This window comes from Pipistrellus hanaki (assembly GCF_964339955.1).
Source record: "Pipistrellus hanaki genome assembly, chromosome: 1".
In the NCBI taxonomy this organism is placed as follows: domain Eukaryota; kingdom Metazoa; phylum Chordata; class Mammalia; order Chiroptera; family Vespertilionidae; genus Pipistrellus; species Pipistrellus hanaki.
The window spans coordinates 25,152,374-25,180,327 of NC_140503.1; the positions used below are offsets into that span (position 1 = coordinate 25,152,374).

Sequence of the window (27,954 nt, forward strand, 5' to 3'; positions counted from 1 at the left end):
CACTGCGAACAGAAAATGCATTCTGTGATCACACAGGGTGAGAGGGCAGCCACAGCCCCCAGCTTTCCTCCCTTTCCCGAGATTTTCCCACTGATAATGGGCCTTAGCCTTGACTTATAGGCTTTTCCCTGAACACCAAATGGAGCAAGCTGTGGTGTGTGTGTGTGTGTGTGTGTGTATGGGGGGAGAGAGGGAAAGGCTTTCTTTTTTTTGGGGGGGGAAAGGCTTTCAAACAAGTGCTTGGAAATGATAACGGAGACGTAGTGAGCATGAACATAACCAAAACCACGGTGATTCGCTTAGGAGGGCTCATGCTGTCCGTCCTCAGGGCAGACACTATGTCCTCGTCATCAACACAAGACAGGGTTCGCAGAAAGCTTTACAGTCCACAAGGTCTCCCCGAGCTTCAGCTCTCTGGATTCTCTCAGCCTCCTGTGAGGGAGCGAGGGCAGGTGTTACGGCCGCATTTACTTTTGAGGAATGTACTGTTATCACCGAGGAATTCAAAGGCCAGAAACGTTAAGTAATTTACCCAGCCACGCAGCTATCACTGGTGAAACCTGAACTCCTCCCCAGGATGTCTGACTGCCTCTGTGCCGTCACCTGGTCTGTGACCTGGCGGTGGGACCCCTCATTCCCAGTCTGGCACACACTCTACTGGGCAAGCAAACCGCCCCTCCAGCCCCCTGCGCAGGCAGCTAAGTGCTGGGTGTTACAGGCACTCCTGGAAAATCTCTTCTGCCCTAAAATATCTCACATAGAGATTCATGGTTTGGATAAGCACCACAGGTCCCATGAACTGTTACAGAACCTGGTTAGCCACAGGGTTAATATTCTGTCATAAGCATCTTCCTAGTCAGTGATGTGTCTGGTATTTGGGACAGCATCTCCAGAGACAGTGGAATGGCTCCGGGCTGCTGGGCCTCTCCCCCACATCCAGTGTTGCTTATATACTGTATGGCTCAGACTGCTGCAGCCCATCAGCACCAATATCTATCGGGTCTAGTAATAATTAATGTCGTTTTTAAACATTCGTTTAAAATCTTGCTTGGCGTTGACTTGTATTGACATAACCTTCAAACACGTGGTATCTACAGAACGTGTGAAGTGCAATTAACAAGTTTTGCTTGAAAAAGTTTGTGTTTGGTTTGGTTTTTGTTGCAGAACTAGGGCTAAGAAGATGGCGGATGAAGAGCATATTCGGCACTGCATGCTTTACGAGTTCCAATTAGGAAGAAAAGCAAGTGAGGCTGCAAAAAACATCTGTAGTGCTCTTGGTCAAGATGCAGTTAGCGCCAGAAAATGCCAGCATTGGTTTGAGAAATTTCGCGAGGGAAATTTTTCGTTAGATGACAAGAGTGGTCGAGGCCGTGTGTCCAATTTTGATCAAGAAGCTCTTCAAGCTCTTTTGGTGCAAAATCCTCAAATTACCCAACAAGAGCTTGCGACAACTTTAAATTGTTCACAAAAAACAATTTCCAATCAATTGCGTGCACTTGGCAAAGTCCAAAAGTTTGGAAAATGGGTTCCTCATGAGTTGACCGACAACAACCGTAATCAAAGAGTCACAATTTGCAGTTCGCTCCTCTCTCGTCAAAACCGTTTGCCGTTTTTAGAGCAAATTGTTACTGGAGATGAAGAATGGGTGCTGGATGTTAATTTGAAAAGGCGGCCTCAATGGTTGGACAAAAATGAGGCTCCGTAGCCCACGCCAAAACCTGACTTGCATGCGAAAAAAGTGATGTTGTGTGTTTGGTGGAATTTTAAAGGAATTCTTCATTATGAACTTTTACCATCTAACCAAACCATTACAAGTGCAGTGTATAGTGCCCAATTGGAAAGGTTAGCCCAAGCTTTAAGAGAAAAAGAACCCGCGCTGATTAATCGGAAGGGCGTAATTCTTCACCACGATAACGCACGACCGCATACTGCAAGAATCACTGCTGAAAAACTGCGCCAGTTGGAATGGGAAGTTCTCCCTCAACCTGCATATTCTCCTGATATTGCCCCTTCCGATTACCATTTGTTTCGTTCTTTGCAAAACTTTCTTCTTGGAAAAAAATTTAATAATGAAGAATGCCTCAAAAATGCATTGACCGAATTTTTTGCATCAAAATCACAAGAATTTTACAACAGAGGGATTAAAATGCTTCCTGAGCGTTGGGCACAAGTAGTAGAAAACAACGGCAACTATATTGTTGATTAAATTTTGTTGTATTGTTTAAATAAATTCGATTTAAAAAAGTATTAGAAAACGACATTAATTATTACTAGACCTAATACCTTTTTTCATGGGCAATCAGCCAGACTACATTTCCCAGATGCCCCTGCAGGGGAATGTGGCCATGTGACTGAGTTTCGGCCAATTAAAGGAGAACAGAGGTGCTCTGGTCCATTTCCAGGCACAATGAAGAGGAGAAAGAAACCCTTCTGGGCGGCTGAAGACTTTGACCCCAGGGCGAAGCCTCGGTTGATAACAGGAAAGTAGCTTTCAGGTCAGGTAGGTCCCCGAATGACATGTAAAGGGCCTTCCCCACAGCCAGCCTGCGCAACCAGGGTCTTCACTCTTGTTCACTGTCATGGCCCTGGCGCCAGAACAGGGCTTGGCATATATAGTATATACCATCCAACTGAAGACATCATTGAATAGAAGGCACACCATTATTTTATGTAGCGCTAAGACACCAACAATGCTGCCAGTTAAAACTATGGCGCAATGCTTTCCCTCAGAAAATGAAGCAAGAATTTTCATTTTGCAGTTATGGAAGGAGCCCTTTTAGACTTGGTTAGTACAGGTTTTCATCATAAGTCACTCTTGTGCAAAATACAATGGAAATGGAAGTGAAACAACTGAGCTAAGGTATTTCCAGTAGTTCTCATTCCAAATCCGAGTCCTGCCTCTATGAAAGCGACCAGGGCCATCTTGTCTCACACGCTGCTGTCCTCAGGCATCAGAGATGCAGCATTTCTCAAAAGAATCCATAAAAGAAGTAAGTGTCACCTGTGCTGGGCTCTGAAGCCAGCGTTACAACTTTGTGGGTCTGGCTGTGCCACAAATGCTGCCAAACCTGCTGGATCCACCACCTTCCCCACAGCCACTGAGTCCGATTTATTGTGCGCACGCTCTGTGAGTATTGGGGGATTAATTGTTTTATTTTGGCTAAACTATTTTTTAAAAATATTTTTATTGATTTTAAAGAGAGGAAGGGAGAGGGAGAAAGAGATAGAAACATCAATGATGAAAGAAAATCTATGATTGAATGCCTCCTGCAAGCCCCCCACTGGGGATGGAGCCCACAACATGGGCATGTGCCCTTCATCAGAATCGAACCTGGGACCTTTCAATCTGCGGCTGACACTCTATCCACTGAGCCAAACCAGCTAGGGCTTTGCTAAGCTATTGACATGCATTCTGCATGTTTTGATGCTGGAACTTTTGATATCTGCAAAGGCAATGACAGTCTCACCAAGAAAGCCGTGTGGCCAGCAGCAATCACAAGACGCCATCAATTAAAGATACATCTCAATTTCAGGCATTTTGAGTTATGGGAAGGAGATGTGTCAAATAATTTTTTAAAATATGGTTGTAGGTTCCCCATAAATATTTGTTGAATGAATGAATAGAGGATGTCTGTGATTGAAAAATACTTTGGCCTTCTTAAAAAAAAAAAAGGCCTTGAAACTCGGGGATCACACAACAATTCTGAAAAAGCTAATTAGGCAGCTCTTGTTTGGAAATAACAGAAAACGAATCAAAATGGCCTAAACAATAAGGAAAGATAAGAAGTTCTGAGATAGGGCAGGCCGGGTGTTGGTTGACTCACTGACAACTCAGTAAGGAAGGACCTACGCTCCTCACTGTCTTTCTGCTCTGTTACCCTTGGCACTCGGGTTTGGTCCTCAGACCAGCTGCCCTCATGGTTTCGTGTTGGCTTAGTGCTAGGTGTCCTATGCGGACAGGAAATGTCCAGTGGAAGTAAAGGGATTGTATCTTCCCTGTGACTTTTTAACGTGAGAAAACCTGTCCCAAGAACCCCCAGCAGACTTCTCAATTCATTGACTAGCCTGGTCCCATGCCCACACCTAAAGCAATGTCCAGCAGAGAGGAGCAACCCAGAATTGGAGAAGAGCTGTGAGAGCATCCCTCCCCTCAGCGTCATTTTACAAAGGGGAGTTCGATAGCTCGCTCCTCTCTGTTTAATCACTGGCACTGCAGGGCCACCCAGGACTCTAGATTCCCAGCCCTGGACATTCCCACTGGCTGCCCTCTCCCCACTCCCCCAGAGGATTCCTGTTCCAGAGGACACTGGGCTGGGAACACCCGCCGCCATGAATATGAAGGTCAAGAGACTGCAGCCTACAAGTGGTTGGAGGCAGCAAGCAAACGCCTGGTTGTTTTGCAAAGTCCTTAAGGACGGGAGGCTCCAATCCTCAGGCCCTGCTATGTTGGACTAACCCCGGGGTGGGCAAACTGCGGCTCGCAAGCCACATGCGGTTCTTTGGCCCCTTGAGTGTGGCTCTTCCATAAAATACCATGGCCTGGGCAAGTCTATTTTGAAGAAGTGGCGTTAGAAGAAGTTTAAGTTTAAAAAATTTGGCTCTCAAAAGGATTTTCAATCGTTGTTCTGTTGATATTTGGCTCTGTTGACGAATGAGTTTGCCGATCACTGGACTAACCAGACCTTCAGACAGGAAGAATTCTCTGGAAACTGTCAGTTACCAAGCAGCTGAGTCAATCCCTTAAGAACTCATAATAGTAAAGATCTCAGTGGAGATCCTATAACATAGAGGAGCTCAGTATTTTTATGGAAGAAAGAAAGGGAGCAAGGAAGGGAGGGATAAAAGGAGGGAGGGAGGGAGGAAGAAAAGGAGGAAACTAATTTAAAAGGTTTGTAAGATAATTTACATATTAATATATAATTATTTGGATACTTGTATATGCTAGAAAGAACACTGGTCCTTTTTTAGTATTTCTAATAATTGTGTTTGTGTATTTTATTCATTAGATTCCACATATAAGTGAAATCATGATGGGAATTTTAACTTGGGAGTTTCTTCAGTTTGATTTATTTTTATGTCTTAAAGAACTTTGGATCCCTCTTCTTTCTGGTCATTATGGAGATATAATGATGAGTTTCAGAGTTTTATTTTAGCTTTGGCCTGGCAGCTCCCTAATTCCCTGTTTCTGGAGAGTTCTCCTGGGCTCCATGCTGTGTAGCCCCAGGCAAGATAAACCAAATGTGCACATCTCTCACAGTACCTGAGATGCCTGAACCTGATCAAAGGTGACAGTCTTTAGCCTCTTCAGCCCATGCCAGTAATAGACTGGGAGGTGAATATAGGGGAGGAGAGGGGAGGAGAGAGAGAGAGAGAGAGAGAGAGAGAGAGAGAGAGAGAGAGAGAGAGAGAGAGAGAGAGAGAGAGAGAGAGAAGAAGAAGAAGAAGAAGAAGAAGAAGAAGAAGAAGAAGAAGAAGAAGAAGAAGAAAGAGGAGGAGGTGGAGGAGGAGGAGGAAGAGGAGGAGGAGGAGGAAGAGGAGGAGGAGGAGGAAGAGGAAGAGGAGGAGAAGGAGGGGAAGAGGAGGAAGGAGGAGGAGAAGAGTAGGAGAAGGAGGAAGAAGGAGGAAGAGAGAAGAGCACATTGATCTTTAACTTAAAGACCTGAACCTCCACTTAGAAGCTGTGTGACATTAGGCAAATCCCTTAGCCTCTGTGGGTTTCATTTATCTATAAATCAAGGAGAGGAATGTTGTGAGAACAAAAAAGATAGCCCTAACCAGTTTGGCTCAGGGGACAGAGCCCTGGCCTGCGGACTCAGGGGTCCCAGGTTTGAGTCCATGTATCTTGATTGCAGGCACATACCCATTAGGGAGTGTTCAGGAGGCAGCTGATCGATGTTTCTCTCTCATCCATGTTTCTAACTCTCCATTCCTCTCCCTTCCTATCTGTAAAAAATCAATAAAATATATATTAAAAAAAAAAAAGATAAGTCAATGTGAAAGTGCTGGTATACAATCATAAGTGATGGTTGAAATGAAGGTTTTTGTTTCATATCTTAAAGGAGAGAGTAGCTGACAGATTCAACACAAATAATGCAGAGCCTCGGCAGCATCACAAAGCCCTCCCGCCCCTCCATGTCTCCAGCAGCTATGGCTCCCTTCCCCATTGGAATTTGCTGGCCCAGCGCTGAGCATGCTGCCATCTGCTGGGAAGAAGGGGGAGTGACACCAAAGCATTGACACCAGGCCGCGGTGAGGAAAAACCTGGAAAAGGGAAAGCATGGGACCCAACTGCCCCGGGCTCTGATTCTTATCCTTTAAGACTGGTGCCCCTCTCACCCTGGCCAGCAGTTTGTCAGAAAAACAAGGTTTCAATCAATTTTTCTTTCTTTTTTAAAAAAATATATTTTATTGATTTTTTTTTACAGAGAGGAAGAGAGAGGGATAGAGAGTTAGAAACATCAATGAGAGAGAATCATCGATAAGCTGCCTCTTGCACACCCCCCACTGGGGATGTGCCCGCAACCAAGGTATATGCCCTTGACCGGAATCGAACCCGGGACTCCACACACACACACACACACACACACACACACACACACACCAGTCCGCAGGTTGACGCTCTATCCACTGAGCCAAACTGGTTTTGGCTCAATCGATTTTTCTTTTGAAAAGTGACAGGATGTTATTTAGCCTTACATAGGAAGGGAATTTGCCCTCTTTTCCTGGTGGCCGGTAAGGTGCTGAGTTCCTCCGAAGAAGCTATGGCCGTGTTGGGGTGAGGCCCTCAGGTGACTAGCACGGCTCCTGGCCGCGCTCGCCCAGCACTCACCCTCACCAGGGCCTCAGCCTGGGAGCTCCTGCATCTACTGGGCCCTCATCCTGCACGAAGAGGAAGTGAGGTGACGGAGGACAGGAGCAGCGCCCGCATTCAAGCAGCTGGTGTACATGCTGAGCCTTTCTGGCCAGGCTTGTTTGCAAAGGCTCTGGCCAATGTCAACACGGGGAGCCCCATCTGCAGTGCAGGGGCTGGTGGACCTGGCCCTGCAGCGAGTGCTGCACCAGCCGGAGGTCCTGCCCCTCCACCGCGGCTGCCCCAGCCGAGGAGAAGAGAGTGGAGGCAAAGAAAGAAGAATCTGAGGAGTCTGGTGATGACATGGGCTTTGGTCTTTTGGACTAAACTAGCTCTTTTGTAACACATTCAAGAAAAGCTGACCTCTGTTGCAAAAACAAAACAAAACAAAACAAACAAAAAGGAAGGAAATTCTACCCTGGCCCATGTGGCTCAGCTAGCTGAGCACCGTCCCATGCACTGAAGGGTTGCCAGTTGGATTCCAAGTCAGGGCCCCTGCCAGGGCTGCTGGGCTCCATTCCAGGGAGGGCGCATGCAGGAGGCAGCTGACAGCTGTTCAGCTCTCACATCAATATTTCTTTTTTATTTTATTTTATTTTTTTCAATTTTATTGATTATGGTATCACATAATTGTCCTCATCCCCCCATTCCTATCCCAAACCCCTCCCCACATATGCCTCCACCCCCCCGTTGTCCATGGCCACTGGCTAGGCCCGTACGCATGCACACAAGTCCTTTGGTTGATTTCTGCCCTTTACCCCCACGCTCCCCTACTTTCCCTCTGAGGTTTGAGATCACATCAATATTCATTTCTTGCCCTCTCCCATTCTCTCTCTGTAAAAACCAATAAAATATTTTTTTTAATAAAAGGAAGTAAATTACAACATGGATGAACCTCAAGGACATTGTGTTAAGTGAAATAAGCAGCTAGTCACACACACACACACACACACACACACACACACGCCAAATACTGGCAATTCACTTTCATGAGGTATCTGAAGTAGTCAAATCCACAGAAACAGAAAGTAGGATGGATGTTGCCAGGGGGTGGGGGGTAGGGAGAAACAGGGGGTAGTTTAATGGATGTAGAATTTCAGGTTTGCAAGATGAAAAGTTCTGAAGATTGGTTGCACAATAATGTGAATATGCCTTACATGGTTAAACTATACGATTAACATGGTAACTTATATCATGTATATTTTACCACAATAAAATAAAACACACCAGGAAGTGATAGGGATAAGCACATGGTGGGTGCTTGACTTCATGACAGAGTCATGGTAAGTATTTATTGAATGGAGATGAGAGGAAGCGATGCCGACAGATGGCCACAGACAACAGGGTGAACGTGAGAATGGACACCTTTCCCAGGAAAGCCTTCCAAGCAGAAGCAATTAGTCACAGTTACCTTGTGGTGACAAACCAGTTCTTTCTTATTCTCACCTCTAAACTAAAAAAAATTAAAATAAATTATTTTTTATTTCATCTGATAACAGCATGGCACCAAATCCAGCCTGAGCCAGAATGTTCTATTGATTCCAGGGTTGCAAGTTCCCAGATCATAGAACTTGAGAACTGTCAGGGCTCTGAGCAGCTGGTGAGATTTGAGGTGTATATCCTACTTAATAAGAATTTTGTGAATCACGCTGAGACCAGTTTGGCTCAATGGATAGAGCGTCGGCTTGGGGCCTTGACCTTGGTTGCGGGCATATCCCCAGCAGGGGGTGTGCAAGAGGCAGCTGATTGATGACACTCTCTCATCGATGTTTCTAGCTTTCTATCTCTCTCCCTTCCTCTCTGTACAAAATCAATAAAATATATTTTTAAAAAAAGAATTTTGTGAATCTGTAAGACATTTTGTTTTTTAATGTTTTAAATATATTAATTTTATTGATTTCAGAGAGGAAGGGAGAGGGAAATAGAAACATCAATGATGAGAATCATTGATCGGCTGCCTCCTGCACGCCCCCTCCCCCATTGAGGATCAAGCCTGCAACTGATTTATAGGTTGACGCTCAACCACTAAGCCACTCGGGCCGGGCTGTTTATATAAGATATTTAAAATAATGACTGCAAAAGCCACAGCTGGAAAGAGGCGAATCCAAGGCCTGACCTTTTACCTTCAGAACCCGCCCCCTCTCCCACCTCCCATTCTTCCACTCCTCCCCGAAGCTGCTAGTGAACAAGGTCACTGCTCTGCAAGAGCCAAGTTTCTCCTTGTGGTCAGTGCCCCTTGAGGCCCATCAGCCATAAGGTAAGAGGGCAGGTGAGTGCTCTCAGCAGGGCTTTCAGCCCTGAGGCAGGTGTCAGATCCTCCAGGGGAAGTGAGGCAGGAGCCCCCAAGGCACCACCAGCTGGCTCTGAAGTCCAGCCTTTGAGCAGCCCTGAAGTCCAGCCTTTGAGCAGCCCTGTCTCCTCCAACTTCCCCACCTGATTGCCTGATCGTCCAGTCTGATGTCTAACCCAGCAGGATGGAGAGGGGAGCTCATGAATGGAAGCCCAAGTCTAGGGAAGGGAAGGGGAGAAGGGATGTGCAGAGCCAGGAACCGAACCTGGAACATTACATCACACCTATCCACACTTGCTAGGAAGTTTGAATAACCAGTCTCTCCCAGTGGCTTTGGATGTCTGGGAGTGGATCTGTTTCCATGTGCCAAGAACACCGTATCCTCTCCCAAGGCCTGGCAAAGGACTTTCCTTCACCCCACCCCCAGGGATAAGAGAAGACAGCAGTGTCTGTCCTCCCCCCCTCCCACCACCTCCCCTCCTCCATCAAACCTGCAGGGTTTCTCGCTTTGGGGAACCCTTGCAGTGGCTCAGGAGCCTGAACAGCGCCATCCTGGCGCATCACAGAAGCACAAGGTTCCCCAGGGGCTGCTGGCCTTTATCTGAGGGCTCCGGAGCAGCTCCCTCACCTGGTGGGTTTGAATAACTACCTTCTAGGTATACCAGATCCGACACACCCAGAGACTTGAGCAAGTTTCTGTTCCATCTTCCTCTTGGATGGGGGGGGGGGGGGGGGGGGGGAGGGGCTCCAAATTCCACGTGGTTGGTACCTGAGCACCCACAGGCTGCCCAGGTCTGTGGAGGTGGGTGGGATAGGATGGTGGGGGGCAAGAATCACATCCTCCAGAGCCAAGTACAGACAGTGGACCCTTCCCAGGGGCAGAGCCCCGTGTTTCACAGGTCTCATGCTTCATCCATTAACATATCCTTGGGGAAAAGCGGATGACCACGGAACTGTCATCCAAACTGGAACATGTAGGATGGCAAACGGGGGAGCCATTCTGAGACACAGCACAAACCAAGACAGTCCCAGCACAGACTGTCTATCGCATCAGGAAGTAAACCACATGGGAGAAGCCAGTCATCACTATTTCTTGCTCTTCCTTACATGCTTACGAAACCAAAGCGCGATCTGTGCTCAAATCAGAACACCCAGCTGATGGCCCTTGTTGCGTGGGGACATCCAGGACCTCAGGCGGGAACATATTTCTCTGTTAACCATTTAGAAGCCACTCCGAGGAGGTGCCGCAGCAGGGAGTGCTTCCTCGTGAGCAGAGAAACTTGGGTGCCGGTTCCAGGACAAACCAGCGTTCCTGTAATCCCACACTTGGCCTGCAGGTGGCAACATCTGTTCAGCAATGACCAACCACAAGCAATAGTGCAGGAAACATTTAATAGGCCAAAGAATAAAGGGGTTTAAAAAAAAAAATCAAATCAATATATTTCCAGTAATCAATTTCCACCTTTGCATATTTTCATATAGTATTTTGTTCTTTTTCTATTTGCAGTGCTAGGTACATAGTGACTTTTTAACAAATAAATACTTACAAACTGACCAGTTGGTTGAAGAGAACCCAGATTTGCCTGAGGCATGGGTAAGTACAGGATGAGGCAGAAGGAAAGAAACTAGGGATTGCTGAATGTGCATGGAAAATCATTTTCCTTTCTGGTTAATAATTTGCCCGGAGGGACGGGGGCGTGGAGGGAGAATGCATTTGAAAGTTTCCAAAAGATCTTTCTCTAAGAGCAAACCATTATTAACCAAATTCTTTGAAAACAAAGAAACAAAAAAATAAAACAGTCATCTTGCTTTTATCCATCTTCCCCCTCATTTCAAAGTCCGTCCCATGTACATATTAGATACATTATTTTCGGGTGTGTTTAAAGGTTTTACATTTAGACTCCTATTTATTTAAATATATTTTATTTTATTGATTTTTCACAGAGAGGAAGGGTGAGAGATAGAGAGCTACAATAGAAACATCAATGAGAGACACATCGACCAGCTGCCTCCTGCACACCCCCCACCAGGGATGTGCCCGCAACCAATGTACATGCCCTTGGCTGGAATCGAACCTGGGACTCTTCGGTCAGCAGGCAGATGCTCTATCCACTAAGCCAAACCGGTTTTGGCTAGACTCCGATTTATTTAGATGATTCTGAAGCCTCCCCCTCTGTCCCCACTAGACTCTGAAGAGATTGGCGGGAGTCATCCAAGTCCACCCGCCCCTGAGGAGGGACCGCCGAGATGAGCTTCACCAGCCGGTGTGAGCACAGAGCAGTGGGCACGGGTCAGCAGCACTCCTCTTCCCCAGGGACCTGCGCCTCACGGGACGTACCCTGCAGCCACCTGTCTGTCTCTGACACCGGGCTCCTCACTCGGTTTTCCAAGCAGCAGAGAATCAGCACCGTTCATACTGAGCCCCCTGATCCCAGAGAGACCCTTTCTGAAGAGACCAACAGACTCGGGAAGCTGTGGAGGGTGGCCCGGAGGGAGAAGAGCTGGGTAGGCTGTCCATGGGTGAGGGACACGCACCGCCCTCAGCCTCACGGAGGGTGGTGGTTTTCCACAAAAGCTGCGATGGACGTCATCAGGGCCCCCCATGATGGCACGCGGCCAACCAATGGCTACTGGCCATTTCACCAGCCCAGGCCCCCACCTTCCAGGGTTCATGGTCGCACCGCTTCACTGGGCAAAGCCTCCGCAGGGCGAGGTGGGAGTAAGGCCACCAAAGCAGGGGCAGCTGGGAGGGAGCGGTCTGTGACCCCACGGACCCGCTCCCCGACTGCCCCGTGTCCTCTGGGAGAGCCGAGTGTCCCGGTGCCCGGCTCCAAGCCGGCCCAGAGCCCTAGGTACCTAAGCAGCAGGATGAAGGGGTCAGGAGAGGGCTCCCTCACCCCCACAGGCCTGAGGCTGTAGAGGGGTGAGCTCCCCTGAGGAGGGGAGGGAGCTGGGGCCCACAGCCAGGGCCCAGCGTCAGGAAAGGTGGTGCTGTGGGGTGGGGGGTGTCCTGTACCCAGAGCCTCTGCGCTAGGTCTTTCTTTCTGCCTCACAATGTGGTCAATGTGAGGGCCCATGACGGAGGGATGTCCATGGGTCGCCGAAGCAAAGAGAGGGTTAGGGAGCCCCCCGGGGAAGCAGAGATCAAGGTGGGGAGGGGAAGCCTTCACACACCAGGACCCGCAGGTGGCAGAGTCACAGAGAGGTAGACTGGGCACGACCGAGAGCTGTGGGCCCTGCCCACCTCACGCCCACCTGCAGCCAGGCCTCTTCCTGGCCTCACCCTGACAGCCGGCAGCCCCCGCGGGGCCTGGCATAGACCCGAGGGCAGGGCTGGGGTAGGGGCGGTAAGGGAGGTGGCCTCCCTGTCCTTTGAGGGTGAGGCGCGGGCCCAGAGGAGAGCTGAGAGAAGCCAGGGAGGTCAGCCTCCCCCAGCACGTCTTCCCAGCCCCCCGGAAAGACTTGGGAGGCGGCGGGGGGGGGGGGGGGGGAGACATCACTTTCCACCCCGGGGAGGAGCGAGCGCTGAGGGCGGTCCGGGCTGGGTCACCATGATGTGGTAGATGGATTCCCGGAAGCGCTGGTCTCGGGTCAGCCGCTTGGCCACCTCCTTCAGCTCCTCTGTGTTGTTGGCTTCCAGCTGGGAGGTCATGAAGGACTGGGACGGCTTCACTGGGGAGAGGAGGCCCGGCCACTGGCGATGTCCTCCCTCCACAAGGCGCGGCCCTGCCCCCATCCCAGCCCACTCCCTCCCTCCCTCCCCTGCTGCTGAGGTTCTCCAGCCCCCCCCCCCCCAGACTCCCCTAACCCTGGGAAAAGCCCAAGGCTGGCAGGGGTGGGGGAGAGACAGGTTCAAGGCCACACTGCCCGGCCTCAGAGCTGGGCCAGCCCTCCCACCTGCCCTCTGCCTCCGTGTCCCTGCGGCCTGTGCCCACCCCATCCCAGGGGCACACGGGCGCCCACACTCACTGTCATTCCAGGTGCTGGACCGGCGCCGGTGGAAACGGCAGCTCTTGATGCGGCGCGTGGCCGCCTTGTGGATGTACACGGAGTTCTTCATGATGACCGGCATCTTGGCCTCCAGCTCGGCGTTCCGGATGCACTCCTCGAAGAACCCTGCGCCCAAGTTCAGCCCAAGTTCACCGCGTTTCCCTCCGGACGGCCCGCCCCGCCCCGCCCCGCCCAGGACCCAGGTGCCAGGAAATGAGAAACACTCAGAGCCCATCCTCTGGGAGACCAGAGCCACCTGCTGGAGGGGCCAGAACTGCAGGCTTTCTCCCCTGCCCCCTCCCCAGGTCCATCAGCTGAAAGGAAGCAGCATCAAGAAGACGCTGGCAGGCGGGAATCTGGAGAAGCGCCACCGACATCTAGAACATCTCATGCACACCAGGCCCTGCGGGGGGCACGGGCCCGGGCCAGGCTCCGCAGGCTGAGGGCCGGGCACCGGGCAGAGCTTACTCTTCAGATGGCTCACGTCAGCCCGCATCCGCTCCTCCTTCTCCTTGTTCCGCACCTTGGAGTTGAGCCCTTGTTCCAGGCTCCTCAAGGCCGCCTCGGCCTCCCGCAGGCGCCTCTCCAGGTCCATGCGGACCTTCACCTCAGCCTGAAGGGAGGGAGGAGGAGAGACGTGGGGTTTTTTTGGGGGGGGTGGGGGGGGAGCAGCTGCCATCTCCCCTGGCGGCCTTGCTTGATCATCCCTGACTCACATGGGCTTTCTCGCCTTTGGGCACGGATGGACGTTACCACCTCCTGCCTCCTGTCGGACACCCTTGACCAGGCGGCCTGGACTCGACCCCACACCCAGCAATGACGCCCTGCTGCGTCCCCCCAGGGCGGCTCTATCGCCTGCCCCTGGCTGGCCCGGCGGGCAGAGATAATTCAGGCAGGGGTGTGAGGGGAGGCACCTTGAGCTCCTGCTCGGCCTGCTGCTTCTGTGCGGTGAGCTCCTGCAGCGAGTTCTGCAGCGCCTGGGACTGGCTGGAGTAGAACTCACGCTCCTCCTCCAGGGCCCGCGAGCGCTCCTCGTTCTCCTTCATCCTGCCGGGAACGGCACTGTCAGGGCTCGCTCACCAAGGGGGGTTCCCCGGGAGGACAACCCCTCGGAGAGAACTGGCTGGGGAAGTCTGAGGCCCAGGCTTCAGGAGCCTCCAAACATTCCGGGTCCAGTCACCCAGGTGATGAGGGAGCAGTGTGGTCGGTTGGGGGGTGCCTGTGGTACAGTTAGAGAGCAGGAGCCCTGCCGAAACCGGTTTGGCTCAGTGGATAGAGCATCGGCCTGCGGACTGAAAGGTCCCAAGTTCAATTCCAGTCAAGGGCATGTAACTTGTTTGCAGGTACATCCCCAGTAGGAGGTGTGCAGGAGGCAGCTGATTGATGTTTCTCTATCATCGATGTTTCTAACTCTCTATCCCTCTCTCTCCCTCTCTGTAAAAAAAAAAAAAAAAAAAAAAAAAAAAAAAATATATATATATATATATATATATATATATATATATATATATATATATATTAAAAAAAAAAAAAAGAAGAAGAAGAAGAAAAGAAGAAAAAAAGGAAGCATGAGCCTTGGGTCCAGGTCTTGCTGGTTCTGTGACCTCAGAAAGGTCCTATAACTTTCCAAGGCTCAGAACTGCAAAAGGGATCCTCATCTGTAAAAGGGATCTAAGAGGACCTTCCCAGAAGACCACAGAGCACTGTTATGCGGGCCTAGTGACTGTCTGTACAGCTCACACCTCTGCAAGAGATAATGATCCAGTCAGTTCTGGGCAGTGAAGGTTCTCTTCCCATTTGCCTGGAGGGAAAACTGAGTCCTGGGCAGACGGAAGTGAGCCACCTATCTGGGCAATGGCAACTAGAACCCAAACGTCCCGGCATCCAGTTCAAGGACATTACCGATCCCCAAAGCCCAACGTGGACCCACGGGTCCCGGGCTCCTCACCGCTTCTCTGCCAGGAGCTTCTCTTCCAAGAGCTGCTGCATCTTCCCCTCGATCTGCCTCAGGTTGCTATGGAGACCCCCACTGGGAGAGGGCTGCTCGCTCGGATTGGCCAGTGTCTGCAGTTGGTTCTCATTCTCCTCCAGCATTTCCAGGGTTTTCTTCTTCTCTATGGAGAGCTCCTGGTATGGAGGGATAGAAGAAGGGAGAGAAGGAAGAGAAAGAGCCTAATTTGGGTTCCCCAACGTGGTTTCCCTCGCCTGCCTTCTGATTCCAGGGAGCGGTGCCCTGCACTCTCAGCCCTGTATGAGGGACACCTGGGATGTCTCCTTTCTTCCCTTGAGGTAAAAGGCCAACCAAGATCTCCTTCCTCACAGCAAGGCGAGGTTACCCCTCCATCGAGGGAGTCAGAGAGGAGCCCAATGAGGCGTCCAGGGGAGGTGGCCCTACTATAACCAGGAGACACCAAGACCCCAGGGCACCATGACCCTCTGGGGTTCTTGTTCCTCCAGCGGCAAGTGAAGGAATGTGTTGGGGTCATGTGAAAACACCCAACAGGACCAGACTAAGGTGTTCTCCCCATTTATCAGACTGAGGTCTCGCACATCCCAGAAATTCTGGAGTTGAAACCATTCAAGGGAACCACCTCCTGTGACATGAAATGAAGAAAGATAAACAAATAAAGGCCCCTCAAAACACACCCCCAGTCAGTGGAGACAGAAGAGAAACCCGTGCAGTCTGCCAGGCAGTTCAATTATTCAGCAAACGTGAAGATCCCCCTGCCATGCCAAGCTCACTTTAAGTGCTGGGCTTGGAAAGACCTTAAGACACAGCCCAGTGAAGCTCACAGTTTAAGGAAACACATAGTTCAGTGCCATAAGGAAGTGCTGTGGGAGCCCAGAACTCAGAGCAAATTCCTGCTACGCAGCGGCTGGGAAGCTTGGCCAACGTGAGGTCCAAGCTGAGCCTTAGAAGGATGAAGGAGTTCTCTGGGCAAAAAAGAGGTGGAAGGACATTGTGTAGAAGGGTCCGTATGGGCAAAGGTGTGTAGGATGAAGGCGCATGGTTTCCGGGGGGCATGTGGAATAGGGGGTTGGTGTCTGCTCTGCGTGTGGAAGGGCAGCAGAGGGCAACAGTGGAGGAGAGGCTGGGGCCAGAGTTGGCACTTGCATGCCATCCTGGAGAGTCGGCTCTTTGTCCTTGATGCATGCCACCGCTCTCCACCCCCCAGTTTCTGCGGTTTCAAATGGAGGTGACCTGGCAGCTGATGTCCCTTCCTGCTCAGTTTCACCCTGGATCAGCTAAATGAATGAACCACAAGGAGGAAGTGGTGGGTAGCCCCACCTCCCATTCTAATCAATCCTCCATCTATATAAAAACGTAAGCACTGAAGAAGGTGGATTTCCGAGGCCATGGTCATAGCAAGGGCAAACTCAAGTGTCTGCTTTGGGCCTCACAAGTCGGCTAGAGTTCCCAAAGGTCCACAGAGAAGAGTCCCTTAGGTCAGTGCCCCTTTGCGTCCTGTTACCCTTGCAGATGGCTCAGTAGCTGGGGAAACGATTAGAAAAAACGGTATCACGTGGCCCAACCGACCAGCCCGCCAGCGGCCCCTCACCTCCAGCGTCTGCTGCAAGGACTCTGTGAAGTGCCTCAGCTCCTTCTTCTCTTGCTCCACACCCCTGAGGCATCTTGCAGTCAGTTCTAGCTCCCTGTGGGGACAGAGGGCATGAGAATGGCGGTGCCCATCCCTCCTAATCCCCTTTGAACCTAGAAGAGCTTGTTTCACCTCCCCAAAAGGCTCAGTGGGGTCCTTGGAAGGCCAGCCCCTCCGCATGGCTGGGTCCTGCCAGCAGATGGAGGGACCCAGGGCTGAAAGAAGGAGATCCTAGCCAAGTGGGGTTGAAGTCACGTGCTCTCGATACTCATGCATTTGTCAGCGGGATAAACCCAGGTGAGGGGAGCACCCACAGGCAGAGAAGCACTGGGGGAACAGAGGGGGTCTCACCCCATCGTCCATGGGCAGTTCCTGCTGGAACCCACACTCACTGACATGGGACATGGCAAACTCCTTGCTGCTTTCGTAATAGCCTGGACCCCCTCGGGCCACACCTGGTTTCCCCTCCTTCTGCTTGGAATGCCTTCCCCTTTCCCATGCCCAATTTTTCAAATCCATCTTCAAGGCCCAGCTCAGTCCCATCTCTGTTCAAGCCCACACGGATGATGCATATATCTGAATCCCTGGAACACAGGGCTGCCCCGTGTTCTATCTTATTGTGTTCATGTTTCCTGGGTGTCAGTCTGGTTTCCCCACCAGATCTTCAGAGAGAGGACTAGTCTTCTGTTCCAGGGTCTGGCACAATTCTGAAAGGGAGCAGGTGTTTGGCTGTTTACTTGGTAAGATTCTCGGAGCTTCTCCCTCCCTCAATTATATGTCAAATGACTTCCTTTGTGAGATTGTTGCAAGAGAAGTCTTTCTGGGCTATCACTAATGATCGATAGTGATGAGGGTAATTATCCCACCATCACCATCCCCAGAGCAGGGTCTCCACATTCCTGGGCAGGCTGCATCCGAATGACCTGCGGGGCTTTTAAAAAATATAAATACCAGGGCTCTACTTTTAGGAGACTCTAATTCTGTTAAATGATTATAATGTGCAACTGGCTTGTACACCAGACACAGGACTAAAGATCCCAAGGGATACCACTAGCCAGAAGCTGAAGGGATTGTTCGAGAGAGACAGGGAATGTTGGGGATCGTGGGTAATGGCACCTCCAGACCAGCTTGTCCTGTCTGCCCTGGGAAAGGAAGGAGGAGGGCTTGATGCTTAGGGGAGGCCTGTCTGCACCCACCCTTGCCTCATGCCTCAGTGGGCAGAAGTGGCCTGTTCGTGTGGGAACTACAGCTTTTTCTGGGGACACCCCGAGGCCTGGAGCAATGGGAAGAAAGACCAAACCAAGGAGAGAGGACCTCCTAAACGGGGGCCTCCCCAGGGCTGGCCAGCAGCATTGTTCCTAACGCCGTTACTAGCCCGGATGCACCGCCCTCCCGCTCCCCTCAGGGGCACCACCACCACCTCTTGATCTGCTCCTGCTCCATTCTCAGCTCCTGCACCACCTCCTCAAACTGCTGCTTCTCAGCCTCCAGCACCTGGTTAAGGCGCTCGAGCTCCTGAAGAGAATGGAGAGAAGCAAGAGTCACGGGCAGCACAGGAAAGCCCCACTCTCACCCAGGGGCCCCTCTGGGATTCAGCACGGCCTGGGGCATGCGCTGGACCAACCTTGAAACTGAGTCCTGCTGAGCCCTGGTCCCCTCAATGACAGTGTCCAAACCAAAACCTGTGATGACCTGGGCTCACTTAGCAGGCTGAAGGCAGGGTTTAGAAATGATGCCAGCATTATTTCCTGTGACTGGACGAGATGATAACTCTCCATGTCACTCACACCCTAAGGCACATTGGCTGGCTCTCAAGCCCCGGAGGATAGAGTGCAGAGTGTGTATTTCCACTAAAGATCCCTGAAGTGGCCGAAACCCGTTTGGCTCAGTGGATAGAGCATCGTCCTGCAGACTGAAAGGTCCCAGGTTTGATTCCGGTTAAGGGCATGTACCTTGGTTGCAGCACATCCCCCAGTGGGGAGAGTGTAGGAGGCAGCTGATCGATGTTTCTAACTCTCTATCCCTCTCCCTTCTTCTCTGTAAAAAAAAAAAATCAATAAGATATATTTTTTTAAAAGATCCCTGAAGTGACATCTATTACAAGTGGCAAAGAGAAGCCACTCCCACCCCAAAAGTCAGAGATCAAGAATTATTTTTTCTCACAGCATCTTCGAAGCAATGAGCACAGATGGCCGCAGCCTCCCCTATACTCAGCTCCAAGGGAACAGAAGAGCCAGAAGCCTCCAGGCCACACCAGTCCCTTCTGGATTGCTGACAAGCGTAAGGCTGTCCCATCAGGCATGTGGCCTCGGGGCTCCTGTCTTCTGCGCTCCAATGGCAGGTGGTGTTGGGGGTACACTTCACGGGAAGCTCGGCTAGAAAGAAGCCTGTTTGTGATGACAGCTTTGCTCCTCCACATTTCACAGTGGAAGGACATTTCTCCTAGATTCACTTTCTTCCTCATCTTCTAGCTCCAAACGATACTCTCGTTTTTCACCTACAGGGGCTTTGTGCTCAAGGGTCATGGAAACCCCACTAAGGAGTGGAGCTGGCTGGAGGGGTAAGTTGCCATTGGCTTTGAGGAGATTCAGAGAAAAAATAAAACCTAAAGGAAAAGGAAGATCTGATTCCAAACCCCAAGCCCTCCTCCTCCGCTTCTTACACAAAGAAGTTTTTCTTTCTGATCATTATTGTCTCTCTGGGTGTGGCTCACTGAGGGTCACCATGAGGCTGCTCACTGGCATGCTGATGCCCCTCTGGGCACACCGCACAGCCACAGTGTACCTGCAAAAGCTGGGCGGGCCCATGGGACCGGCCAGGCCAATGGTATGTCACTTCCAGGCAGATGCCTCTAAGAGACAGGGCCTGACAGCTATGTTCCCTTTCCTCTTCCATAGTAGCCACTGTTGCTACAAACGATGGAGGCTAGATTAGCCTGGATCCCTGAGAGGAGATGTGGAGCAGAGCTCCCAGCTGACCCAGGTAACTGAGTGAGAAATAGATGGTCACTGTTCAAAGCCACTAATATTTTGGAGTTATGTGTCATTGCAGTAGACACAGCCATATATAGACATAATATAAATACAATTAAAACTTTATGCTTGTAAACCTCCCCTTTTCCTTTTAAAAAAATACATTTTATTGATTTTTTGCAGAGAGGAAGGGAGAGGGATAGAGAGCTACAAATATCGATCAGCTGCCTCCTGCACTTCCCCCACAGGGGATGTGCCCACAACCAATGTACATGCATTGTACGCTGACTGGAATCGGACCTGGGACCTTTCAGTCCGCTGACTGATGCTCTACCACTGAGCCAAACCGGCTTCGGCAAACCTCCCCTTTTTAATGAAAGAAAAGTTCAGAGTTTCAAAAAACCTCTGTTTGGATACACTCTCAGTAGCTGGCACTTGGTATTACTAGTGTCGATAAACCTCTCTGTGGCCGCTGCCTGCTGTGGGAAGGCTGTTCAGGGGGCCGGGGAAGTCATAGGCTGCAAGCAACCCTGAGTTTAGACCTGAAAAACCACCAGGGAAGCTAGCTGGCTCTTAGGGAACCCGGCTCTTGTAGCTGCCTGGCTTCTGACGGTACAGAAGAGGTCCCCCGGGACCCAGCTGGAGGATGCCACCCACACCCTTGGTTTCTTCTCCCCGGAGAGCCCCTTTCTCCAGGACTCTGACTTACAAATATTTCCCTGTACTTACCATGACACTGGGATATCTTTTTATATAGAGATATATATTTTGATTGATTTCAGAGAGAGGAAGGAAGAGGGAGAGAGAGATAGAAACATTAATGATGCCGAAACCTATTTAGCTCAGTGGAGAGAGCGTCGCTCTGCGGACTGGAAGGTCCCAGGTTCGGTTCCGGTCGGGGGCATGTACCTTGGTTGCAGGCACATCCCCAGAAGGGGGTGTGCAGGAGGTAGCTGATGAATGTTTCTCTCTCATCGATGTTTCTAACTCTCTCTCCTTTCTCTCTGTGAAAAATCAATAAAATATATTTTTTTTAAAAAGAAACATTAATGATGAGAGAGAATCATTGATCAGCTGCCTCCTGCACGGCCCCTACTGGGGATCAAGACTGCAACCCAGGCATGTGCCCATGAGCAGAAAACTTGGGATGATTCAGTCCACAAGCCGACGCTCTATCTATTGAGTCAAACCAACCAGGTCTGGGATATCTTTTGTAATTGAAAATGGGAGAAAGTAAATTATTAAAATGCCATGGAAATGTCCATATAGTATTATAAGAGGGTAAATAGATACTAAGTTTCTGAAAAGCAATTTGGCAATAGTCATCAGGAGTCCCTTTCCTCCTAAGGGAATGTGTTTCCAGGAAACTAGCTCATCTAATCAGGAGTCTTAAAGGTTTTTGCCCTTTGCATCAGTAATTCCAGCTACAGGAATTTATCCTAAAGATATTAGCCCAGCCAGTGTGGCTCAGTGGTTGAGCATTGTCCTATGAATCAGGAGGTCATGATTCAATTCCTGGTCAGGGCACTTGTCTGGGTTGTGGGCTCAGGCCCCAGAGTGGAATGTGTAGGAAGCAGCTGATCAATGATAATCTCTTATCATTGATGTTTCTACCCCTCTCTTCCTCTCTGAAGTCAATAAAAAATATATATATTTTTACTTTTTTTTTTTTAAATATATTTTATTGATTTTGTACAGAGATGAAGGGAGAGAGATAGAGAGTTAGAAACATCGATGAGAGAGAGTAATCGATCAGCTGCCTCTTGCACACCCCCTACTGGGGATATGCCCGCAACCAAGGTACATGCCCTTGACCGGAATCGAACCCGGGACCCTTCAGTCCCCAAGCCGATGCTCTATCCATTGAGCCAAACCGGTTTCAAAAAAAATATTTAAAAAAAAAAAAAAAGAAATAATCAGAGGCCCTGGGTAGGTAGCTCAGTTGGTGAGAGAGTTGTCCCAATACAACAAATTTGCAGGTTTGATCCCCAGTCAGAGCACATGCAAAAATCAACCAATGAATTTATAAAAAAGTGGAACAACAAATCAGTTTCTTCCTCTCTCGTCAGTAAATGAAAATAAAAAATAATTTAAAAAGAAATCATTATAAAAGTAGATCAGGATTGATGTATAAGGATACTCACTGCGGTGTAATTTATAATAGTGAAAACATCCTAGATATCCCAAAACAGAAGATTAATTAAAGGAAACATCACATATTAACGAATCAGGACATGGTCACTAAAACAAATGTTTCCAAAGAATGCTGAATGACATGAAAAATTGCTGGATGTACAAGGTTAATAAAGGTATAAAGAAAAAGCGGGCCATAAAATGGAATATCTGATATGACCCTATTAAGCTTAAGATATGTATATATGCACAATACATTTTTAAAAGACGGAGAAGAAGCACACAGAGAAGTTGACAGTAGCTATCTATCAATGGTGAGATCAGGGATAGGTCTGTTCTCCACAGAGAGCATAGTCTCTACCACCAGCAAAAGGCTCTGTATTAAGAGGAAAAAGAAAGACACTCTCGGCCCCGGCTGCTCACTTCTCTTCCGCCTTTCATTTCACCCGTGTAGCTCCTAAAGAAGCTGACGCCAAGGTGCAGCATGTTGATTAGAGTGAAACCTCCACCCTATAAACTCAGAGCATCCAGAACCTTCTGCTCCTGCAGCCCAGGGTGGCATGAGTGTTCGCAGCAACCTGGGCACCACTGAGGTCGACCAAGACCTGCTTCGGCGAAAGCCTTTCTCCATCACACAGCGCTGGTTCTGACTCTCGGGCCTGACTGAAGTTGCAGGGGTATAAGGTTGGAAAGAAGTAACCAGATGGCAAATCCCAGCTCAATGAAAGAAAGACCTTTCAAAACAATGGAGCCATGATCACAGGATCAGGATCAATATCCATCAGGAAGGTCAGCAAAGAGCCTCACCTTGAAGAGGGAGGTGTCTTCACAGAACACGAGGCTGTGTTCTGACTGGAGCGCCCCAGGAAGCAAGAAACTTGCCTGACTGCCCAAGGGCACTGAGGTTTCCCATGGGCGTGACCACAAGCTCTGACAGTTCAGCCAAAAAGAAAAAACAGGCAGGCTGCCCTCCTCCAGGGAGTGAGAGAGATAAGGACCCAGGGAGCCAGGGGACACCAGAGGGACCTGGGACTAAGGAAGAGCATGGTCTTCTGGCCCCGGGCAGAGGAGCCCAGGGTGGCTGCCCCTGCACTCTCTGCTCACGCCCTTTCTACTACGTGGAAGGTATCAGGGCTGCACCATCTCACAGCACACATCTGCATGGGCCTTGCCAGTTCACCAAGCACTCCCTGAGCTTCAGAGCGGCCCAGGAACTAGGTAGCACAGCCATTACTGTTATCAGAGCATCACAGATGGAGAAACTGAAGGTCCGAGAGACTAACTTGTCCCAGGCAATTCAGTCAGTGGTAGAGTTGAAACTCGATGGCATGGCTCAGTGGTTGAGTGCCAACCTATGAACCAGGAGGTCACGGTTCGATTCCTGGTCAGGGCACATGCCCGGGTTGTGAGCTCGATCCCCAGTGTAGGGAATACAGGAGGCAACTGATTAATGAATCTCTCTCATCACTGATGTTTCAATCTCTCTATTCCTCTTCCTGCCTCTCTGAAATAAACATAAATATATGTTTAAAAAACACAAACAAACAAAAACCACCTCAAATTTGGGTCTCCTGATCCCACACCTTTAGGCCAAGCAGCCTCTCAGAGACCAGAGAATCTCCATCTCACCTCTGGGCCATTGTCCCCAATGCCTTTTCAAGTGGCACAGGCACACCCAGACAATCTCCGTAACCTGGGGTGGGCAGGGGAAAGTGCAGGGGACAGGCAGATCCATTCTATGGATGATTAAGTGAAGGAAGGAGAACACACTGACAGGACTCAGTAAGTTCTATTCCTGATCTGGAGCAGGCAGCTGACCTGGACTGCAAGCCTGGGCACAGCACAGTCCTCTCCCTCCGGCCTGCCCAGAGCAGCCTTCACCTCGGGAACCAGCTGGTTCACTCACATTCTGTACCCAAAACCCAGGGGTTCCCAGCTGATAGGCTTCCCTCCTTCGGCGTGCTATGGCTTTAAGCGAGGCCTGTGTGCAGTGGGCCCCACTGCCCTCATTTCGTGGCTAAAGACCTAGATAGAGTGTCTAAATTTTCCTGCGGCTGACTGCTGCCCCAGATTTAGCCTCTCTGATGGATAAGTCTGGCTCCCTCCCTGCCAGTGGCTGTGTCTGTCACTCCATCCCATCCCCTGGCTTCCTGAGTTACCTGTCGTTAAGTCACTGACAATCCACCGGAAGTCTCACTTCTCAAAATGTACAGAACGGCTGGGAAACCTCTACAGCGGAACCTAGAATGAGAACCTGGAGACACGGAGGCCTGACCGCGGCTGTCACCATGCCAGTCCTCAAACCCATGCGATCCTAACACAAAGCCTCAGCAGGTTTTGGTTTGGGAGTTTTGTTTGTTTGGGTTTTTTTTTTTTTTTTCTTTAATCCTTACCTGAGGATATTTTTCCATTGATTTTTTTTTAGAGAGAGTGGAAGGGAGGGAGGGGGAGAGAGAGAGAGAGAGAGAGAGAGAGAGAGAGAGAGAGAGAGAGAGAGAGAGAAATCTCAATGGGAGAGAGACACATTAATTTGGTTGCTTCCTGCACCTGCCCTAAGCAGGGTAGGGGATCGAACCTGTGACCCTTCAGAGCACAAGTTATGCTCTACCATTGAGCCACATTGGCCAGGGCGGATTTGGATTTTTTTACTGTTGTTAATTGACAACATGATTCTGAAGTCCAGCTGAAAAAATAAATGGGCAAGAATAGCTGATAAATTTTTGGAAGAAAAATGAGGGTGAATTGTCCTACTGGATTAGTCAAGATGTAATGTAAAATTACAAAAATAAAAAATGTTCATTCATTGTTAAAGGATCTTCTTTAAGAAGAACAAAAAAAAGATAAAAATATGCACAATAAAATGATGATAAATACATAGCTATCAACTACTTTAAATGCAAATGAATTAAATGCTCCAACCAAAAGATGTAGAGGCTGAATGGATAATAAAACAAGACCCTTACATATGCTGTCTACAAGAGACTCACTTCAAATTGAAAAATATACACAGACTGAAAGAAAAGGGATGGAAAAGTATATTACATGAAAATGGAAACAAACAAACAAACAGCTGGGGTAGCAACACTTATACCAGATAAAATAGACTTTAAGGCAGAGACAAAGGAGTATCCAGCAATTCCACTTCTGGGTATGTATCCAAAGAAACCCAAAACACTAAATCAAAAAGATATATATCCATATGTTCACTGCAGCGTTATTTACAAAAGCCAAGTTATGGAAGCAGCCTAAGTGTCCATCAATAGATGATTGGATAATTAAGTGGTGTACATATACAGTGGAATATGATTCAGCCATAAAAAAGAACAAAATCTTGCCATCTGCAACAACATGGGTGGGCCTATAGGTTATTGTGCTGAGTGAAAAGTAAGTCAGACAGAGGAAGACAAACACCATATAATTTCACTCATATGTGGAATCTAAAAAAACAAAACAAAACAAAAAAAAAGCAGAATAGAAACAAACTCATACCAGTAGGTGCAGAGAACACTTTGACGGTTGCCAAATGGGAGCGTGTTATGGGGATGGGTGAAAAGGTGAAGGGATTAAGAAGTACAAATTGGGCCCTAGCCAGCTTGGCTCAGTGGATAGAGCGTCAGCCTGCGGACTGAAGGGTCCCAGGTTCAGTTCCAGCCAAGGGCACGTGCCTGGGTTGTGGGCTTGATCCCCAGTAGGGGGAGTGCAGGAGGCAGCCAATCAATGATTCTCTCACATCATTGACGTCTCTCTCTCTCCTCCCTTCCTCTCTGAAATCAATAAAGAAATATGTTGTTGTTGTTTTTAAAGAGAAGTATGAATTGGTAGTTACAAAATGATCACAGGGATATAAAGTCCAGCAGAGAGAATATAGTTAATAATCTTGTAATAAGTATGTGTGGTGTTGAACGGGTACTAGATTTATTGGGGTAATCACTTAGTTATATAATGTCTAATCACTGGGTTGTACTCTGAAACTAGTGTAATATTGTATGTCAACTGTAATTGAGAAATAAAAAAATTTAAAGTTAAAAAATTTTTCATTCACTGAGTCACTCCACACACATCTATGAAGCACTCAGCCTGGGCCAGGCACTGGGAATGTCTGGGGTACTGTGGGACATGACTGTACGGCCTGTTTCAGAGACCAGTAAGGGGTGGCTGGGAGGATGAGGAGCAGACAAGAGTCAGGTCAAGAGTCAGGCAGAGCCAGGGCTGATGGCCCGGCCCTGTGACTGGCCTGGGAGAGGACCAGGAGAAGCACCTGGGCAGAGAGAAGTGGCCTCCCTCTGTGGGTTCTCTGGGCAAGCCACCCTGCAGTGCTGGGCCTCAGGCAATTCTCGTGCAAGATGGGCCCATAATTAGTAACAACTGACTGTAATACTAACGAACACAGATATTCACTAAGCACACATTATGTGCCAAACATCATCATCATTATTTTTAATCCTCACTGAGCACAAGCTTAGAGAGAGGAAGGGAAAGAGAGAGAGAGGAGGAGAGAGAGGAACATTGATGTGAGAAACATTGATTGGTTGGCTTTGTACACGTCCCTTTCAGGGCACAGGACGATGCTCAATCAGCCGAGATACTCCGGCCAGACAATGTACCAAGTTTTTATATTTAACATCTCACTTCATCCTCACTACATCCCTAATAAGATCAGTTCAATTATCATCCCCATTGTTTTACTTTGTTTTTTAATATATTTTTATTGATTTCAGAGAGGAAGGGAGAGGGAGAGATAGAAACATTAATGATGAGAGAGAATAATTGATCGGCTGCCTACTACACGCCCTATTCTGGGGATCAAGCTCGAAACCTAGGCATGTTTCCTGACTGGGAATTGAACTGTGACCTCCTGGTTCATAGGTTGATGCTCAACCATTGCGCTATGCCAGCTGGGCTATTATCCCCCATTGCTCATGTGAGAATATTGATGCTCAGAGAGGTTAGGTAACTGGCCCAAAGTCACACAGCTAGAAGTGATGAAGATCCAATACACAGCCAACCTGGCTCCAGAGCCCTCACTGCTAACCACCACCCTACTCTGCCTTCCGGGGGGAAGAAATGATTCCTCAGAACAAGCAAGGCCCAACGATGCATGGAGATTCCAAATGAAGTGGACTTTACCGGCTCCCCACCCTGAAAGGAAGCAAGGGCCTCCTTAACCCCATAAGGCTGCCTCAAGCCAATGCTCGGTCCCCTCGGGACTTGTATCTTCGACATTTAGAGAATGAAGGAGTCCCTGAGATCATCCAACCTAATCACTCTTAAGGTGCCAGAAACCCCCTAATAGAGGCCACCCCAGCCTCCTGTGAATATCGTCAACGGCAAACAGCTCATTACCTACCAACACAGCTAATAAAATTGGGGATGGCTGAAACCGGTTTGGCTCAGTGGTAGAGCGTTGGTCTGCGGACTGAAAGGTCCCAGGTTCGATTCCGGTCAAGGGCATGTACCTGGGTTGCGGGCACATCCCCAGTAGGGGGAGTGCAAGAGGCAACTGGTCGACGTTTCTAGCTCTCTATCTCTCTCCCTTCCTCTCTGTAAAAAATCGATAAAATATATTTTTAAATAAATAAATAAAAATAAATAAATAAAATTGGGGATGGCTTTTTCTCTAGGTGGTCACCTACCCCTCTACTTTCCTCTCCAGGCCTTCACCGGAAGACATACTCGTTAGTACACTGCCTGCCAAGAAGCTACGGCAGCTTCCAAGCACTGTCCTCTCACCGGCCTCCCTGCTCGGCCCGTCAGATTCTCCAGACAGTTCTCTGGGTGCACAGCTCCCCCGCATCACTCCTGAATGCCAGAAGCATGAGCCAGAACACCTTGGCTGTTCAGGGGTCCACGGAGGGGGCAGGGGTGGGAAAGGGTGGTAATTCTGAGCGGCCTCCACGGGAGCCTACCTCTCTCTGCTCCCTCTGCAGGCAGAGTTCCTCGGTCTCCTCCATCAGTTTGTCTGCCAAAGTGAGCACACACACACACACACACACACGCTCTCAGGAAAAGCCCCCTCCAGACGCGGTCCCAAGCGGCTGATGCCGTGGCCACCTCTGTCACCCCCCGCATCTCCCAAGGAAGAGGCCAGCGCAGCTGCACCAGCCCGGCCGGAGGGTGGGG

The 27,954-nt window shown here is 49.4% G+C and overlaps 1 protein-coding gene and 1 pseudogene across 3 annotated transcripts in view; one reads left to right on the forward strand and one right to left on the reverse strand.

Moving 5' to 3' along the window:
• The first annotated feature begins 4,329 nt into the window (after positions 1–4,329).
• Positions 4,330–7,177, forward strand: LOC311611737 (large ribosomal subunit protein P1-like; annotated as a pseudogene). Its single transcript has 2 exons — positions 4,330–4,366; positions 6,839–7,177. The product of its transcript is annotated as a large ribosomal subunit protein P1-like (transcript).
• A 3,337-nt stretch (positions 7,178–10,514) lies between these two features.
• The window catches only part of PLEKHD1 (pleckstrin homology and coiled-coil domain containing D1), a 29,392-nt gene continuing 11,952 nt past the window's right edge, over positions 10,515–27,954 (reverse strand). For both annotated transcript variants that reach the window (XM_084866795.1, XM_084866794.1), the window contains exons 6-13: positions 27,741–27,793; positions 18,150–18,244; positions 16,691–16,784; positions 15,079–15,257; positions 14,045–14,177; positions 13,599–13,743; positions 13,110–13,256; positions 10,515–12,812 (exon numbers count right to left, since the gene is read on the reverse strand). In XM_084866795.1, coding sequence (XP_084722921.1) covers positions 12,637–12,812; positions 13,110–13,256; positions 13,599–13,743; positions 14,045–14,177; positions 15,079–15,257; positions 16,691–16,784; positions 18,150–18,244; positions 27,741–27,793 — 1,022 coding nt within the window. In that variant the 3' untranslated portion in view covers positions 10,515–12,636. The remainder of the gene's footprint in view (positions 12,813–13,109; positions 13,257–13,598; positions 13,744–14,044; positions 14,178–15,078; positions 15,258–16,690; positions 16,785–18,149; positions 18,245–27,740; positions 27,794–27,954) is intronic.